This window comes from Ostrea edulis, chromosome 3 (assembly GCF_947568905.1).
Source record: "Ostrea edulis chromosome 3, xbOstEdul1.1, whole genome shotgun sequence".
NCBI classification, from domain to species: domain Eukaryota; kingdom Metazoa; phylum Mollusca; class Bivalvia; order Ostreida; family Ostreidae; genus Ostrea; species Ostrea edulis.
This window is the reverse complement of record NC_079166.1, coordinates 87,952,495-87,969,626: the sequence shown is the minus strand read 5'-3', so window position 1 is coordinate 87,969,626 and position 17,132 is coordinate 87,952,495. Positions and strand designations below refer to the sequence as shown.

General features: G+C 37.0%; 1 protein-coding gene across 3 annotated transcripts in view; it reads left to right on the top strand.

The window, feature by feature from the left end:
* LOC125674517 (mucin-2-like) overlaps positions 1-17,132 on the top strand; it is a 36,330-nt gene that overhangs the window by 7,964 nt on the left and 11,234 nt on the right. The window contains exons 5-13 of one of the 3 annotated variants that reach the window (XM_056159327.1): positions 795-827; positions 6,444-6,560; positions 6,965-7,090; positions 10,063-10,248; positions 11,092-11,199; positions 12,149-12,268; positions 13,529-13,705; positions 14,600-14,686; positions 15,454-15,567. In XM_056159327.1, the coding sequence (XP_056015302.1) occupies positions 795-827; positions 6,444-6,560; positions 6,965-7,090; positions 10,063-10,248; positions 11,092-11,199; positions 12,149-12,268; positions 13,529-13,705; positions 14,600-14,686; positions 15,454-15,567 (1,068 nt within the window). The remainder of the gene's footprint in view (positions 1-794; positions 828-6,443; positions 6,561-6,964; positions 7,091-10,062; positions 10,249-11,091; positions 11,200-12,148; positions 12,269-13,528; positions 13,706-14,599; positions 14,687-15,453; positions 15,568-17,132) is intronic. The other 2 variants (XM_056159328.1, XM_056159329.1) reach the window with 2 other exon arrangements.

The following is a 17,132-nucleotide window of genomic DNA, read 5'->3' as shown; positions in this document are numbered from 1 at the left end:
CGAAATAACAATGAAGTTTTTAGAGCTATTATAGCCAAAAACAGCGTGCCAAAAAAGTGGAGTCAAATTCGTCAAAGGATAAGAGCTATGCATGAGGGAGATAATCCTTAATTTTGAAATGAATTTCTAAATTTTATAACAGCAGTTAAATATACATCCGTATTTTCAAGCTAGTAACGAAGTACTTAGCTACTGGGCTGTAGAGATACTGATTGTTAGGCCGTTCTTGGCACACTGCTTTTGACTACGGATAACTCCGTTTACCTGTTCTATATATAGGGGTCATGGCGGGTGTTACATTTCGACAGGGGATGCTTACTCCTCCTAGGCACTTGATCCCACCTCTGGTGTGACCAGGAGTCCGTGCTTTCACAACTTTCTATTTTGAATTGCTTGTGGGAGTGCGTTATCTTCACCTTTCATACATGGGAATCAGTCTCTACAAAGCCAGGGTAGCCAATTCATGTAATGTGATTTGTCACGTCACTGAAGAGCACAGATTTTGATGATGTCATACATTCAAATTATATCAATTGGAAAAGCAACAATTATAAAGGTCTATATGCAAGGTGAAGATAACGAACAGTGATCAATCTCATAACTCCTACAAGCAATACAAAATAGATAGTTGGCAAACAAGCTATATGTTATAACTTCGTATATTGCAGAAAAAATCTTTGAATATATTTTACGTATTGATAATCTACAAAGTCTAACTGCTCAATGCTTGAATGTGTGTGTGTGTGTGTGTTAATTATTAAAATTCACTTCTGGAATAATGTTTTTGTTTTCAGTGCCAACAATTCCTACCACTCCATACAACCCAGGTCAGTATTGCATTATGGGTAATCCATCACTCACTGTAATTCTGAATTATCTCTCCAAAGTTTAATAGAGGATCACCTTGTTCGTCTGCAACATTAATATTCATTCCGCCATTCCATGTTGTGTTTGTGCAATAATGGAGAAATATCAGGTATTCATAATTGCCACAGGTGTTACTTAAGGCAGTCTGGTGTGGCCCGGGCAATAAACGTAGGTCAAGGGTATTGCTAGGATTCGATGTGAATCAGTCCCGTCACATGCATGGGGAAAACTTCTAGTTCACAGCTGTCTGTACTGAATGATAACAATAATTGCAGTATCTGCAATGTCACTATATCACTTTTAATCCCTTCTTCAGGACAAACGAAAAGATTTAAATAATGTGACCAGTATCAACAGAGCATGATAACAAAAACTATATATAAATACATCTTACACTACAACTACACTAATCTACAAACGTATTTACAACGCAGACTACATGTTTTTGGTCTTTAGGCTTGCCAATCAATGTTAAAAGTGGAGCGAATTAGGATATGCCTTATTCGTCAAAAGAGCTGATCCAAAATGTACGAAGTGATAAAAATAGACTTAATTAATCTCAAGTGGAACGAGTTAACCCAATTACGTTCTGTTTTAACTCTGCATTACTTAATTCTTAAATAATTTATAAAAGATAATAATAATAAAAAAAAAAAAATATCAACACAAAAAAAAAAACCCACACACACAAAAAAAAAATCAAAAAAAAAAAAATAACACAAACAAAAAAAACTATGAAAATGAATGAACACTATAAAAATGAAATAAGAAATGAACAAAATTTGAAAGAAAAATAATGTAAATAACAAGTTTGAATAAGTAATCAAAGTGGACTAACTCCAAACAAAAACAAAGAATAAGCAGCCTAGGAAAATGAATCAACATCAGACATTCCCGAACTGATCATGTCTAGGGTAGACGTGCAAAAAACATAGAATCACGGAAACTGATCAATGGGTTTTACATGTAAGTAATCTGTTATGAAGGTCAAAGTAATTAAAAGGGGGAAGCTGATTGTAAACAGAAAAAGAAAATAATGTGTTCAAAAATGGTCATAGTACTACTGTTATTATATATATATATATATATATATATATATATATGCCACATTATAATAATAATAATAAATTCTTTTATTTAGACAGGATAGCACAATTAGTACAAATGACTAGTTTACATTGTGGTCCTTGTAATGTCTATATCTTACATAGTTCATTCAGATTAAATGTTTTCCCACACTTAGGAATGTGCTCTATCAGCGAAAGCTATATATTTAGTATTAAGTCAGTAATTGATGTTGACAGCCTCAGCCACGCGGTTTGTGAAATTGCTTAGTTATGTAGTTTAGAATTAAAGAGTTGAATTGGACAGACGCGTTCCTCTTATGAGTGTCTAGAGCACGACAATTACGGACAGTACATTGGCGACGAGGATAAAAAAAAATTGCACAATGGCAAAGGCATTGCAGTTACCTGCAATAAGTCCGTTTGATGTAAATGGTGACCAAACCAGTGTCTCACAAAGGTGGGATAAATGGAAGAAAACTTTTGAATTCTACCTAACAGCGTCCGGCATTACAGATAAAGCGCAAAAAAGGGCTCTGTTTCTGCATTCAGCGGGAAGTGAAGTTCAGGAAATATTCGATACCCTCGGTGATACGGGAGACGACTTGGAGGGCGCTAAAACGAAATTGGATGAGTATTTTCAACCAAAACGGAACATAGCGTTCGAGCGCCATTTGTTCAGAAATGCGGCACAAGGTGAAACAGAGAAAATCGACAGTTTTGTGACTAGGCTGCGCAAGTTGGCCGTGACCTGCGAGTTTGAAAAGCCAAATGACAATATTCGCGACCAAATCGTTGAAAAGTGCAAATCGTCAAAATTAAGAAAAAGGCTCCTAAAGGAAAAGGAACTAACTTTGAAAAACGCGATGGATATAGCCCGAGCTGGCGAAATTGTAGACGAGCAAGCAGACAGATTTAAGGGCAGTGAAACGTTTTCAAACTCTGATGTTAATACTGTCAGACCGTCGGTGAATCACCCAAAAAGGTACGGGAGTGAGAAAAGTTCACAGAGGGATGTCACGTGTTTCCGTTGCGGGCGCAAGGGCCACATTGTAAGGAATTGTACAATCACTAAGGACAAAAATTATAATAAGTCAGGTCCCTTTTTTCCTCAAGTGGTCACATAGTCTCTTAGATACGCAGGTGGCTTGTGTTCCCGGGATGGTCTTCCGGTATCTGTGACAGAACGGTCTTTATCAGATTCATCTCCGGATTCTTCTGCGCTAATTTCCGGGTCACGCGATTCTGTTTCATTTTCGCGGTTCGATATGAATTTCTTTACAGCTGTGCAGTTTCGCTTTACTGATGATCCATTTTCATCTTCGAGTGTCACTGCATTCCTGCATTTCTCCCTCACGACAAACTTTTCAGGCGCGAACTCGGTTGACAGCTTATCGCGCTTAGGCTGACGTTGTACAACTGTGTCGCCAATTTCAACTTTGGACTCTACGGCGCCACGCCTCTCGTCCGCCCTTCTTTTGAATTTTAATTTCTGTCTCGCATCTGTTTCTCGTAACTCTTGGTGATCGATCCTTTTACTCATCTCTGGTAACTTGGTATGGATTTTCCGGTTATACAACAACTCTGCAGGGCTTTTTCCAGTTGTAGAATGCGGGGTCGTGCGATACGCAAGTAAGAACTTTGGTAATTCTCGTCTCCAATCTTTACGTTCCGCGTTTGCCGCCTTTATAGCTTTTAGTAATGTTCGGTTTTGCCTTTCTACTTCCCCATTCCCTTGCGGCCAGTATGGTGTGGTCCGAATGTGTTTGATACCATTTAAATCCAGGTATCCCTTAAACTCCTCCGACACAAACTGTGGTCCATTATCACTCCGCATGCTGTAAGGTAAGCCGTGCCTTGCGAACATACTTTCAAGTTGGAAAATGATCCTCTCACTAGTTATCTTCTTCATTATGGCTACTTCCTGGAATCGGGAGAAATAGTCTATAACGACTAATAGGTATTCCCCAGAGGGAAACGGTCCCATAAGGTCTATAGCCAGATCCTGCCATGGCCCGTCAGGTAAAACAGTTGTTCGAACTGGTTCGGGTCTATTGCTGTTTGTTAAAAGTTGGCATTGATGACACGCTCTGACAAATCGCTCGGCTTCTATATCGATACCTGGCCACCATACCTTCTCTCTTAGTCTCTGTTTCGTCCGGACAATACCCTGGTGTCCTTCGTGGGCCAGGGATACTGTTTGCCTCCTGAGGCACTTGGGCAATATGATGCGCGATCCACGTAATACTATTCCGTCAACGACTGAAAGCTCCGCCTCCACGGTACGAAATTTTGGACTCAGACGGCCGTCCCCCGTCTTGATCTTCCTCATAATCTCCGCGAGTTCTGGGTCCTCCGATGTTTTCTGACGAACTTCTTGGATGGTCAGTGCTTTTGGTACAGCATTTTCTGCGATGAAATACGCGTACTCCTCTGCAATGTGGCGTATTCGACCAACCCGATTTCGGCTCAATCTCGATAGAGCATCAGCAGCATTCTTTGGTCCAGGTATGTAGACGATCTTATACTTATAAGGCTGTAGTCGCAAAATCCATCGCTCGATCCTGGCTGGTGGTTTTGACTTTGGAGAGTAAATGTAGGTCAGTGGCTTATGATCAGTCCAGATTTCGAACTCTAGTCTGGCTATAGACCTTATGGGACCGTTTCCCTCTGGGGAATACCTATTAGTCGTTATAGACTATTTCTCCCGATTCCAGGAAGTAGCCATAATGAAGAAGATAACTAGTGAGAGGATCATTTTCCAACTTGAAAGTATGTTCGCAAGGCACGGCTTACCTTACAGCATGCGGAGTGATAATGGACCACAGTTTGTGTCGGAGGAGTTTAAGGGATACCTGGATTTAAATGGTATCAAACACATTCGGACCACACCATACTGGCCGCAAGGGAATGGGGAAGTAGAAAGGCAAAACCGAACATTACTAAAAGCTATAAAGGCGGCAAACGCGGAACGTAAAGATTGGAGACGAGAATTACCAAAGTTCTTACTTGCGTATCGCACGACCCCGCATTCTACAACTGGAAAAAGCCCTGCAGAGTTGTTGTATAACCGGAAAATCCATACCAAGTTACCAGAGATGAGTAAAAGGATCGATCACCAAGAGTTACGAGAAACAGATGCGAGACAGAAATTAAAATTCAAAAGAAGGGCGGACGAGAGGCGTGGCGCCGTAGAGTCCAAAGTTGAAATTGGCGACACAGTTGTACAACGTCAGCCTAAGCGCGATAAGCTGTCAACCGAGTTCGCGCCTGAAAAGTTTGTCGTGAGGGAGAAATGCAGGAATGCAGTGACACTCGAAGATGAAAATGGATCATCAGTAAAGCGAAACTGCACAGCTGTAAAGAAATTCATATCGAACCGCGAAAATGAAACAGAATCGCGTGACCCGGAAATTAGCGCAGAAGAATCCGGAGATGAATCTGATAAAGACCGTTCTGTCACAGATACCGGAAGACCATCCCGGGAACACAAGCCACCTGCGTATCTAAGAGACTATGTGACCACTTGAGGAAAAAAAGGGACCTGACTTATTATAATTTTCTGACTTCTTAGATTAGTTATTAGATTATAATAATTTTGTTTTGATGTTATAAAAATGAGTTTGTTAGCATTTTAAAATTTAAATCAACAGGCTGTCATTTCTAAAATTTTAAAAATTTGCTTTTGTCTAAGGTGAAGAGGGATGTAATGTCTATATCTTAAATAGTTCATTCAGATTAAATGTTTTCCCACACTTAGGAATGTGCTCTATCAGCGAAAGCTATATATTTAGTATTAAGTCAGTAATTGATGTTGACAGCCTCAGCCACGCGGTTTGTGAAATTGCTTAGTTATGTTTTTAAGAATTAAAGAGTTGAATTGGACAGACGCGTTCCTCTTATGAGTGTCTAGAGCACGACAACTACGGACAGTACATTGTATAAAACTGTATAAAACATATTCACAGACAGATAAATGAGAGAATAGAAAAATAGATATTAACATAATATAAAATATATACATAAAATACACACACGATATCACTGGGGGGAAAATAAACATATACATCATATCTATATATCACTTATTTGAGAAATAATGCTGCAAATATGCTGATTTAAAAGATGTAATAGAACCACAGCTTCTGACAGACTCGGGCAACATTAACCCTGGGATACCTAGAAGAAAAACTTCATCAACAAATAATAACTCTATGGGGCTAAGAGGATGCAAAAATCATAAAATCGAAATAGAAAAGATTTCTTGACGATTGTTTTATTTTATGGTTTGATGACATGGATAGATTAACAATTTTTTGCGAAAAGTAACTATCTTTCTATCAATCAATCAATCTATCTATCTATCTATCTATCTATATATATATATATATATATATAAGCCTATATGTTTGGATATTTAAAAATATTTGTAGGTATTCATAAGTACATTATTTTCTAGGTCATAATAGATGGGACTAGTATTTTGTATTACACGTGGTTTTGTGTTTTTAGTGTCAGAATGGTGTCAAGATAGATTAAACTGTTGGTATTACCCAGACGAGAAGTGTGTCGGCGATTACGAGGACTGGGCCAGAAAAAACTGTGCATTCCGATGTGGATACTGTCCAGGTAGGGATCCGCCCATTCAATGTAGATCTAGGGGTCCGCCCATTCAATGTAGATCTAAGGATCCGTCCATTCAGTGTAAATTTAGAGTTCCGTCCATTCAATGTAGATCTAAGGATCCGTCCATTCAGTGTAAATTTAGAGTTCCGTCCATTCAATGTAGATCTAAGGATCCGCCCATTCAGTGTAAATTTAGAGTTCCGTCCATTCAATGTAGATCTAGGGGTCCGCCCATTCAATGTATATATTTTCTAGATATTATGTTATTTGTTGTAGACATGTTGTAACTATCGTGAGAATTCTCAATGTTGTGTTGCTCGTGTAGACCTGTTACAAATATCGTGAGAATTTGCGATGTTTTTAACTTGTAGGTCTGATATGACTATTTTATAGATGACGTTTTGTAGGTTTTCTTCCTCCATGTGTGGATTTGGACGTGAGCTGCGGGAAATTCACCCCTGGGGCCTGCACCAACGTCACATTCCGCGCCTACATGAGGATAAACTGCAGAAAAACGTGCAATGAGTGTGTCTGTAAGTACAGTGGTGCTATATGGAGAGGATCTAGAAGTGTGTATGTGGTGTTATAGGGAAGGATCTAAGCTCTATGTGATGTTATAGGGGAGGATCTAGAAGTGTGTATGTGATGTTATAGGGGAGGATCTAGAAGTGTGTATGTGATGTTATAGAGGAAGATCTAAGTGTGTATGTGGTATCACAGGGGAGGATCCAAGTCTGCATTTGATGTTTATTGAGAATTAAGAATCAAAAGGACTATATCAATTATTTACCAAAATGGTCATCATAATAATCTATGATCGAATGTTTGCAGTAGTTTGTTCATTACATAACAAGAATGTTATCATAACAATTTTGTCCAATTTATAATTGATTCAAAATTGCAACAAGGAAAATGTAAATGAAATTTTAAATTATAATTTTGCAGAATCTCAGTTCATAACTTGACTCCTGATTTTTTATGTATGTTTATTGAAAGAAGTTTTGATCTAGGAGCATACAAAATGTTCCCGTAAATCGCCATTGTACAACGGACCGTTCTGTACTGAATGAAATGAATAATAATAATGATAATAATAATAATGATAATGATAATAATGATAATAATAATAACATTTATATAGTGTCTTATATAAAACAAATTACTCTAGGGCGCTTTACAAGACAAAGAAGAGGAATGCGACAATATAAGAATTAAATGAAGTTAAATGACAGAATGACAATATCTTATATCTGTAAGATTTAAATGAAGTTAAATGACAGAATGACATCATATCTTATATCTGTAAGATTTAAATGAAGTTAAATGACAGAATGACATAATATCTTATATCTGTAAGAATTAAATGAAGTTAAATGACAGAATGACATAATATCTTATATCTGTAAGAATTAAATGACAGAATGACATAATATCTTATATCTGTAAGATTTAAATGAAGTTAAATGACAGAATGACATAATATCTTATATCTGTAAGATTTAAATGAAGTTAAATGACAGAATGACGTAATATCTTTTATCTTTAAGATTTAAAAGATAGCTGAAGTGGGTGGGGTTTTTTTTTTTTTTTTTTGTTTTTTTTGGTATTTGATAATTAAAACAGTCTCAGTTTTATACAAGTAACAATATGTAGAATCTAAAAAGCTAATTTTTAGAAATGAGTTTTAAGACATTTTTTTTTAAAAACTTAAAGAGATGATGACTTCTTGATGTCATCTGGAAGGTTCTTCCAGAGATGTGCTGCAGCTCAGCTGAGTTGGCGTTGTCCGAACTTTTTTTTCTGATTTTGCCACCACAAGTCGCGACTTCGATTGAATGATTGAATTTTGTTTTAACGTCCCGCTCGAGAATTTTTCATCATATGGAGACGTCACCATTGCTGGTGAAGGACTGCAAAATTTAGGTCTATGCTCAGCGCTTACGGCCTTTGAGCAGGGAGGGATCTTTATCGTGCCACACCTGTTGTGACACGGGACCTCGGTTTTTGCGGTCTCATCCGAAGGACCGTCCCTTTTTAGTCGCCTTTTACGACAAGCAAGGGGTACTGAGGACCTATTCTCACCCGGATCCCCACGGGATTCACGACTTCGATTCTGACCGTAATTGTCGACTTAGCCCCTGGCTTGTATTCAAAATGTGATCATTTATATTACAAAATTAATCATGCTAGAAAATTTAGTGAAAAAAATCTTTATTTCATAAGGAAAGAGTTCTAAGAAAGCGTGGATAATTAATTATAAGTTTGTTCATACTGTGATCCTGATGTCCGGAGGGGGGGGGTCTCCATGAGGAGTTCAACTTTGTATATAGGATTATACAGTGAAAAGTTTAATACTAAGTCATGTTGTACTATCGATAACATTTACCTAATGAGATCTAAGTCTTGTCATATCTTTAATAGATAACATTTACCTGATCAGATCTAAGTCTTGTTATGCTATAGATAACATTTACCTGATCAGATCTAAGTCTTGTTATGCTATAGATAACATTTACCCGATCAGATCTAAGTCTTGTTATGCTATAGATAACATTTACCTGATGAGATCTAAGTCTTGTCATATCTTTAATAGATAACATTTACCTGATCAGATCTAAGTCTTGTTATGCTATAGATAACATTTACCTGATCAGATCTAAGTCTTGTTATGCTATAGATAACATTTACCTGATCAGATCTAAGTCTTGTTATGCTATAGATAACATTTACCCGATCAGATCTAAGTCTTGTTATGCTATAGATAACATTTACCTGATGAGATCTAAGTCTTGTCATATCTTTAATAGATAACATTTACCTGATCAGATCTAAGTCTTGTTATGCTATAGATAACATTTACCTGATGAGATCTAAGTCTTGTCATATCTTTAATAGATAACATTTACCTGATCAGATCTAAGTCTTGTTATGCTATAGATAACATTTACCTGATGAGATCTAAGTCTTGTTATGCTATAGATAACATTTACCCGATCAGATCTAAGTCTTGTTATGCTATAGATAACATTTACCCGATCAGATCTAAGTCTTGTTATGCTATAGATAACATTTACCCGATCAGATCTAAGTCTTGTTATGCTATAGATAACATTTACCTGATGAGATCTAAGTCTTGCTATATTATAGATAGAATACATTTACCTGATGAGATCTACTTAAGTCTTGTTGTATTATAGAATACGTTTACCTGATGAGATCTAAGTCTTATTATAATATAGATATAATACATTTACCTGATGAGATCTATGATGATTCATCACACAGGTGACAGTGATTGTCTGATGATTCATCACACAGGTGATGATGATTGTATGATGATTCATTACACAGGTGATGATGATTGTATGATGATTCATTACACAGGTGACGATGATTGTATGATGATTCATTACACATGTGAAAGCGATTGTATGATGATTCATCACACAGGTGACAATGATTGTCTGTTAATGAATATATGTTGTTTTATGCTTTATATTTTCAGATCCTGCACAGGATCTGGAACCGAACAAGCCCCCTGTCCCATCGCACGTTACGGTCTCCACTACCCCCACCGCAATCAACACCCCCACCCCAGGGCCAACAGGAACTCTACCCCCAATATCACCTAATAAACCGACTGGAGGGCAGGTTCCTGTAACTACAAAAATAGTCCTACCCACAGGAGAAGGTAATTATAGATATCTAGTACAAAAATAGTCCATTCATAGGAGAAGATAATTATTGATATCTAGTACAAAAATAGTCCTACCCACAGGAGAAAATAATTATTGATATCTAGTACAAAAATAGTCCTACCCACAGGAGAAGGTAATTATAGATATCTAGTACAAAAATAGCCCTACCCACAGGAAAATGTAATTATAGATATCTAGTACAATACTAGTCCTACCCACAGATGGTAATTATAGATATCTAGTACAATACTAGTCCTACCCACAGATGGTAATTATAGATATCTAGTACAATACTAGTCCTACCCACAAATGGTAATTATAGATATCTAACTTTGTAGACATATAGAAACTTGTGTTACATATATGTATAACGAATCTGAAGGATAGATTTGGTCCATATTTTATTTTCTTAATTAACATTAACTTTTTCTCAAGTTGGTTCCTTTCTCTTTTATATTACTATCAATTCACAAAATACAGGAGTTCTATATCTCATAATGATCAAGTGCATGATCTCGATCATTTGTACGGTAATGTCATATTTATGGAAAACAAGTTACATGTACACCCTAAATGTATACACATTTATAGTACATGTATGTGCAGAAATCTGTTTCAGATATTAAGCGTTAATAATTAGAGGGAGGTGGGTTGATGAATTTATAGTAAAATCCATTTTCACTTTTTCAGATATTTAGTGTTAGTAGTGGGAGAAAGGATGGGTTAATGAATCTATAATAGTGAAATCCAGTTTGGCTTTTTCAGATATTGAGCGTTAGAACTGAGAGGAAGATGGGTTAATGATTCTTTAGTGAAATCCATTTTGGCTTTTTCAGACTGTAAAGATGCAATCAACTGTACTGGATACTCAAAAGAATCCTGTAGTGGAATTTTTAAAACCTGGGCCCTCACAAACTGTCCCAGAACCTGTGGATACTGTACAGGTAGGGGATTTTTATTGTCTGTGAATATTGTACAGGTAAGGGATTTTTATTCTCTGTGGATATTGTACAGGTGGGGGATTTTTATTGTCCCTTCACTGTACAAATGACTTGCGTTTGTTGAAATTATCCACAAGATATACCCTCAGGCTGTTATGATGCACATTTCTTTCTGTGATTGTAATATAGATAGATATAACATTTACCTGATCAGATCTAAGCTTTGTTGTGGTATAGATAAATAATATTTACTTGATGACATCTAAGTCTCATTGTATTATAGATAACATTTACATGATGAGATCTAAGTCTTATTGTAATATAGATAACATTTACCTGATCAGATCTAAGTCTTATTGTAATATAGATAACATTTACCTGATGAGATCTAAGTCTTATTGTAATATAGATAACATTTACCTGATGAGATCTAAGCCTTATTGTAATATAGATAGATACCATTTACCTGATGAGATCTAGTATTATTGTAATATAGATAACATTTACCTGATCAGATCTAAGTCTTATTGTAATATAGATAACATTTACCTGATCAGATCTAAGTCTTATTGTAATATAGATAACATTTACCTGATGATATCTAAGTCTTATTGTAATATAGATAGATAACATTTACCTGATCAGATCTAAGTCTTATTGTAATATAGATAACATTTACCTGATGATATCTAAGTCTTATTGTAATATAGATAGATAACATTTACCTGATCAGATCTAAGTCTTATTGTAATATAGATAACATTTACCTGATGATATCTAAGTCTTATTGTAATATAGATAGATAACATTTACCTGATCAGATCTAAGTCTTGTCATATTTTCAATAGATAACATTTATCCGGACAGATTTAAGTCTTGGACATACTATTGATTGGTTCAGAAATTAATGATCATTTAATATTCCACTTGACGTTGAGTTTTTATTACGTAGCTTCTACGGAGTGCCGGGATTATGAGGAATGTGACAAGCTTCCAACAGCACTGTGCACGGATCCCTCATATCGTAAAATTGCAGAAACGACATGTCGTAAATTCTGTAAGATATGCACAGGTAAGTTACCCATTTTGTATACCATATATCGACACCATGCATTCGTATTTCTGAAAGTGAGATAAATGTCTATAACTTAATGATTGATTGTTATAAGAGGTGCAGAAAGGCTCATCGACATTATCTGACAATACAAGTTTACGATAACCTGATTCAAAGTGGGGGTCGATTTACATTTTGATGATATAATTAGCGACGATGACCTGATTAGGCTCGATTTACATTTCCATGATGTCATTATTAGTGACAGATTGTATACCACCTAATAATGACATTATTAGTGACAGATTGTATACCACCTAATAATGATGAGTTACAGATTGTATACCACCTAATAATGACATTATTAGTGACAGATTGTATACCACCTAATAATGACATTATTAGTAACAGATTGTATACCACCTAATAATGACGAGTTACAGATTGTATACCACCTAATAATGACATTATTAGTGACAGATTGTTTACCACCTAATAATGACGAGTTACAGATTGTATACCACCTAATAATGACATTATTAGTAACAGATTGTATACCACCTAATAATGACATTATTAGTAACAAATTATATACCACTTAATAATGACATTATTACTAACAGATTGTATACCACCTAATAATGACATTATTAGTGACAGATTGTATACCACCTAATAACGATATTATTAGTGACAGATTGTATACCACCTAATAATGGCGAGTTACAGATTGTATACCACCTAATAATGACATTATTAGTGACAGATTGTATACCACCTAATAATGACGAGTTACAGATTGTATACCACCTAATAATGACATTATTAGTGACAGATTGTATACCACCTAATAATGACGAGTGACAGATTGTATACCACCTAATAATGACATTATTAGTGACAGATTGTATACCACCTAATAATGACATTATTAGTGACAGATTGTATACCACCTAATAATGACATTATTAGTGACAGATTGTATACCACCTAATAATGACATTATTAGTGACAGATTGTATACCACCTAATAATGACGAGTTACAGATTGTATACCACCTAATAATGACCAGTACATCTTTTGAAGGAAATATTTTGGCAAAAAAAAAAATGGCTCATTAGAAATCTGAAGGATGTTGGATGTCATCCCCCAGATCAGCATACAATCATTAATGATTTGTAGCCCTAAGTACTGTTGTTTGAGGTTTCATTTGTGTGTAGGGGGGAGTATGGATGCTAATTGATGATGTAAACTTGAGGTTATTTTTCTGTGCACAGACATTATTGTGCCCACCAAGCCTAGTGTCACAGGTACAACTGAGGCGGTAATGGTACCGACCAAACCCTCGAGGACGGAGTCGTACACGGCAGATGTCTCCATGGCAACACAACAGACCGCCTCTGAGCAGCCTTCCTCTGAACCTGTGCCATCCAGACCATCTAGCTCAACAACAGGTACCAGTGTTTGTGTGTGTTTGGGGGGGGGGGTATCAACAACAGGTACCAGTGTTTTAGTGTGTGCATGTGTATGTGTGTGTGTTCTGCTCACAAAAGGAGAATTACATTGTATATAAACGAAATCGCATTTTAAGAACCACTGAAGCAATTTCAACATATACCACAAAACATCCTAGAATAATTAATAGGGATTCAGCTTTGAAGGTTACATTTTGCTATGTAATTTTACCCGTACATGGAGCCATCCATTCTGAATGCAGTCATCAAGTATTACATGCAGAACTGAATATTTGATGTTTTAAAACATTGTTAGTAAACGTACGAGTACCCAATAGGTCAGCATTGTGGCCCCTGGGCCTAGTAAACATACGAGTACCCAGCAGGTCAGCATTGTGGCCCCTGGGCCTTTGCATTTCTTGTTAACCTCAGTGTGTATTGTTTTCAGGTATTGGTTTACTATCACAATGTGTTAGTGGGTTAACTCTCTAGCTTGGGAGGTAGAACTGGACTGTTGTGTTAAAGGTACTGGACTTGATCCTCAGTGAAGGGATATACTGGACCCTCAGCCTGTCACATGTAGTGTCGATGTTGAGACCTGACTACTTTCTGGTGGGTCAGAGCGATTGTCCCACGAACTTTGCACCGTAGGCGCTGCCATTTTGGGAGATTGGGACTCTTCTTTCTCTGTGGAGAGGGGGAATGTAGTGGTGTTAGATACATGGCCTCTCTACTAGTTCTGGCTAGTGGGTTAACCCTTTAACTTGATCAGTAGAACACTGGACTGTAATGCCAGAGGCGTATACTTGACTCTGTTACAATAATGTGTTGGTTCTAACGAATCTTGATACATGTACAAACTGTCTAATGACAGCTTTTAATCATGATTTGCAGGTTCACAAGCTGCCCACACCCCCAATCCTAACGGCCAGCACGGACACACCCTCCCCACCCTGTTTCCCCCGATCCCTACTGGTGATGGTAAGAACTGGTATTTGTGTTATCTCTTTCATCTGGTGTATAACCCTGGATAGTTAGGCTATGCTCCGGGTAGTTATCTGGTATATAGCCCTGGATAGTTAGGCTATGCTCCGAGTAGTTATCTGGTATATAGCCCTGGATAGTTAGGCTATGCTCCGAGTAGTTATCTGGTATATAGCCCTGGATAGTTAGGCTATGCTCCGGGTAGTTATCCGGTGTATAGCCCTGGATAGTTAGGCTATGCTCCAGGTAGTTATCTGGTGTACAGCCCTGGATAGTTAGGCTATGCTCCGGGTAGTTATCTGGTATATAGCCCTGGATAGTTAGGCTATGCTCCGAGTAGTTAATCTATGGTGTAGTGTCCCCATAATGTTGTAAACAGTTAATCTATGCCTGGGGTAGTTAATCTATGCCCTAGATAGTTAATATATGCCCTTACTTACAAAATGGAAACGCTTGACATTAAGTCTTTGCGTCATTGTATAAGATCAGCTGTCTGTTTCAACAATGCTCGATTTACTGTCTCAGACCTGTGCATTAACTAATCAAAATTCAGATTACAAAACAGTTGCATTAAGATTTTTAGATAGTCCATTTCTTTTTTAGTTACAGCTAGTACTTTGATTATTTTCAACAAACAATTATAAAAACTTCTGACTTCCCCGCTATGTTCCATCAAAACAATACTTATAAGTAAATATAGTGATAATTTATCAAGTCACGTATCACTGTAAATCCAGTCACTAACGACCAAAATTCTGATTTAGCTTGCAAGGACAACCCCAAAGAAAACTGCACCCAGTACTCCCAGAAGTCTTGTCAGGGTGCCTTTAAAAGCTGGGCCATTCGTAACTGTCCAGTCCACTGTGGATATTGTGGGGGTAAGTCTGGAATGTTAGAATAGAGTTAAAGTTCTTCAGTATTAGTAAAGGGTTAACATTCTGTAGTGTTAGTATAGGGTTAACATTATGTAGTGTTAGTATAGGGTTAACATTCTGTAGTGTTAGTATAGGGTTAACGTTCTGTAGTGTTAGTATAGGGTTAACATTCTGTAGTGTTAGTATAGGGTTAACATTCTGCAGTGTTAGTGTAGGGTAAACATTCTGTAGTGTTAGTATAGGGTTAACATTCTGAAGTGTTAGTGTAGGGTTAACATTCTGTAGTGTTAGTATAGGGTTAACATTCTGTAGTGTTAGTATAGGGTTAACATTCTGAAGTGTTAGTGTAGGGTTAACATTCTGTAGTGTTAGTATAGAGTTAACATTCTGTAGTGTTAGTATAGGGTTAACATTCTGAAGTGTTAGTGTAGGGTTAACATTCTGTAGTGTTAGTATAGGGTTAACATTCTGAAGTGTTAGTGTAGGGTAGTTTCCGTAGTGTTAGTGAGTATTGTAATATTGAATACCTGTCTATAGTATACAGACCTCCACATCTGTACTGTAGTGTTATATACCTGTCTATACAGACCTCCACACCTGTACTGTAGTGTTATATACCTGTCTATACAGACCTCCACACCTGTACTGTAGTGTTATATACCTGTCTATACAGACCTCCACACCTGTACTGTAGTGTTATATACCTGTCTATACAGACCTCCACACCTGTACTGTAGTGTTATATACCTGTCTATACAGACCTCCACACCTGTACTGTAGTGTTATATACCTGTCTATATAGACCTCCACATCTGTAATGTAGTATTAAATACCTGTCTATACAGACCTCCACACCTGTACTGTAGTGTTATATACCTGTCTATACAGACCTCCACACCTGTACTGTAGTGTTAAATATCTGTCTATATAGACCTCCACACCTGTACTGTAGTGTTATATACCTGTCTATATAGACCTCCACATCTGTACTGTAGTGTTAAATACCTTTCTATATAGACCTCCACACCTGTACTGTAGTGTTATATACCTGTCTATACAGACCTCCACACCTGTACTGTAATGTTATATACCTGTCTATAGTATACAGACCTCCACACCTGTACTGTAGTGTTATATACCTGTCTATATAGACCTCCACACCTGTACTGTAGTGTTATATACCTGTCTATACAGACCTCCACACCTGTACTGTAATGTTATATACCTGTCTATACAGACCTCCACACCTGTACTGTAGTGTTATATACCTGTCTATACAGACCTCCACACCTGTACTGTAGTGTTATATACCTGTCTATACAGACCTCCACACCTGTACTGTACTGTTATATACCTGTCTATACAGACCTCCACACCTGTACTGTAGTGTTATATACCTGTCTATACAGACCTCCACACCTGTACTGTAGTGTTATATACCTGTCTATACAGACCTCCACACCTGTACTGTAATGTTATATACCTGTCTATACAGACCTCCACACCTGTACTGTAGTGTTATATACCTGTCTATACAGACCTCCACACCTGTACTGTACTGTTATATA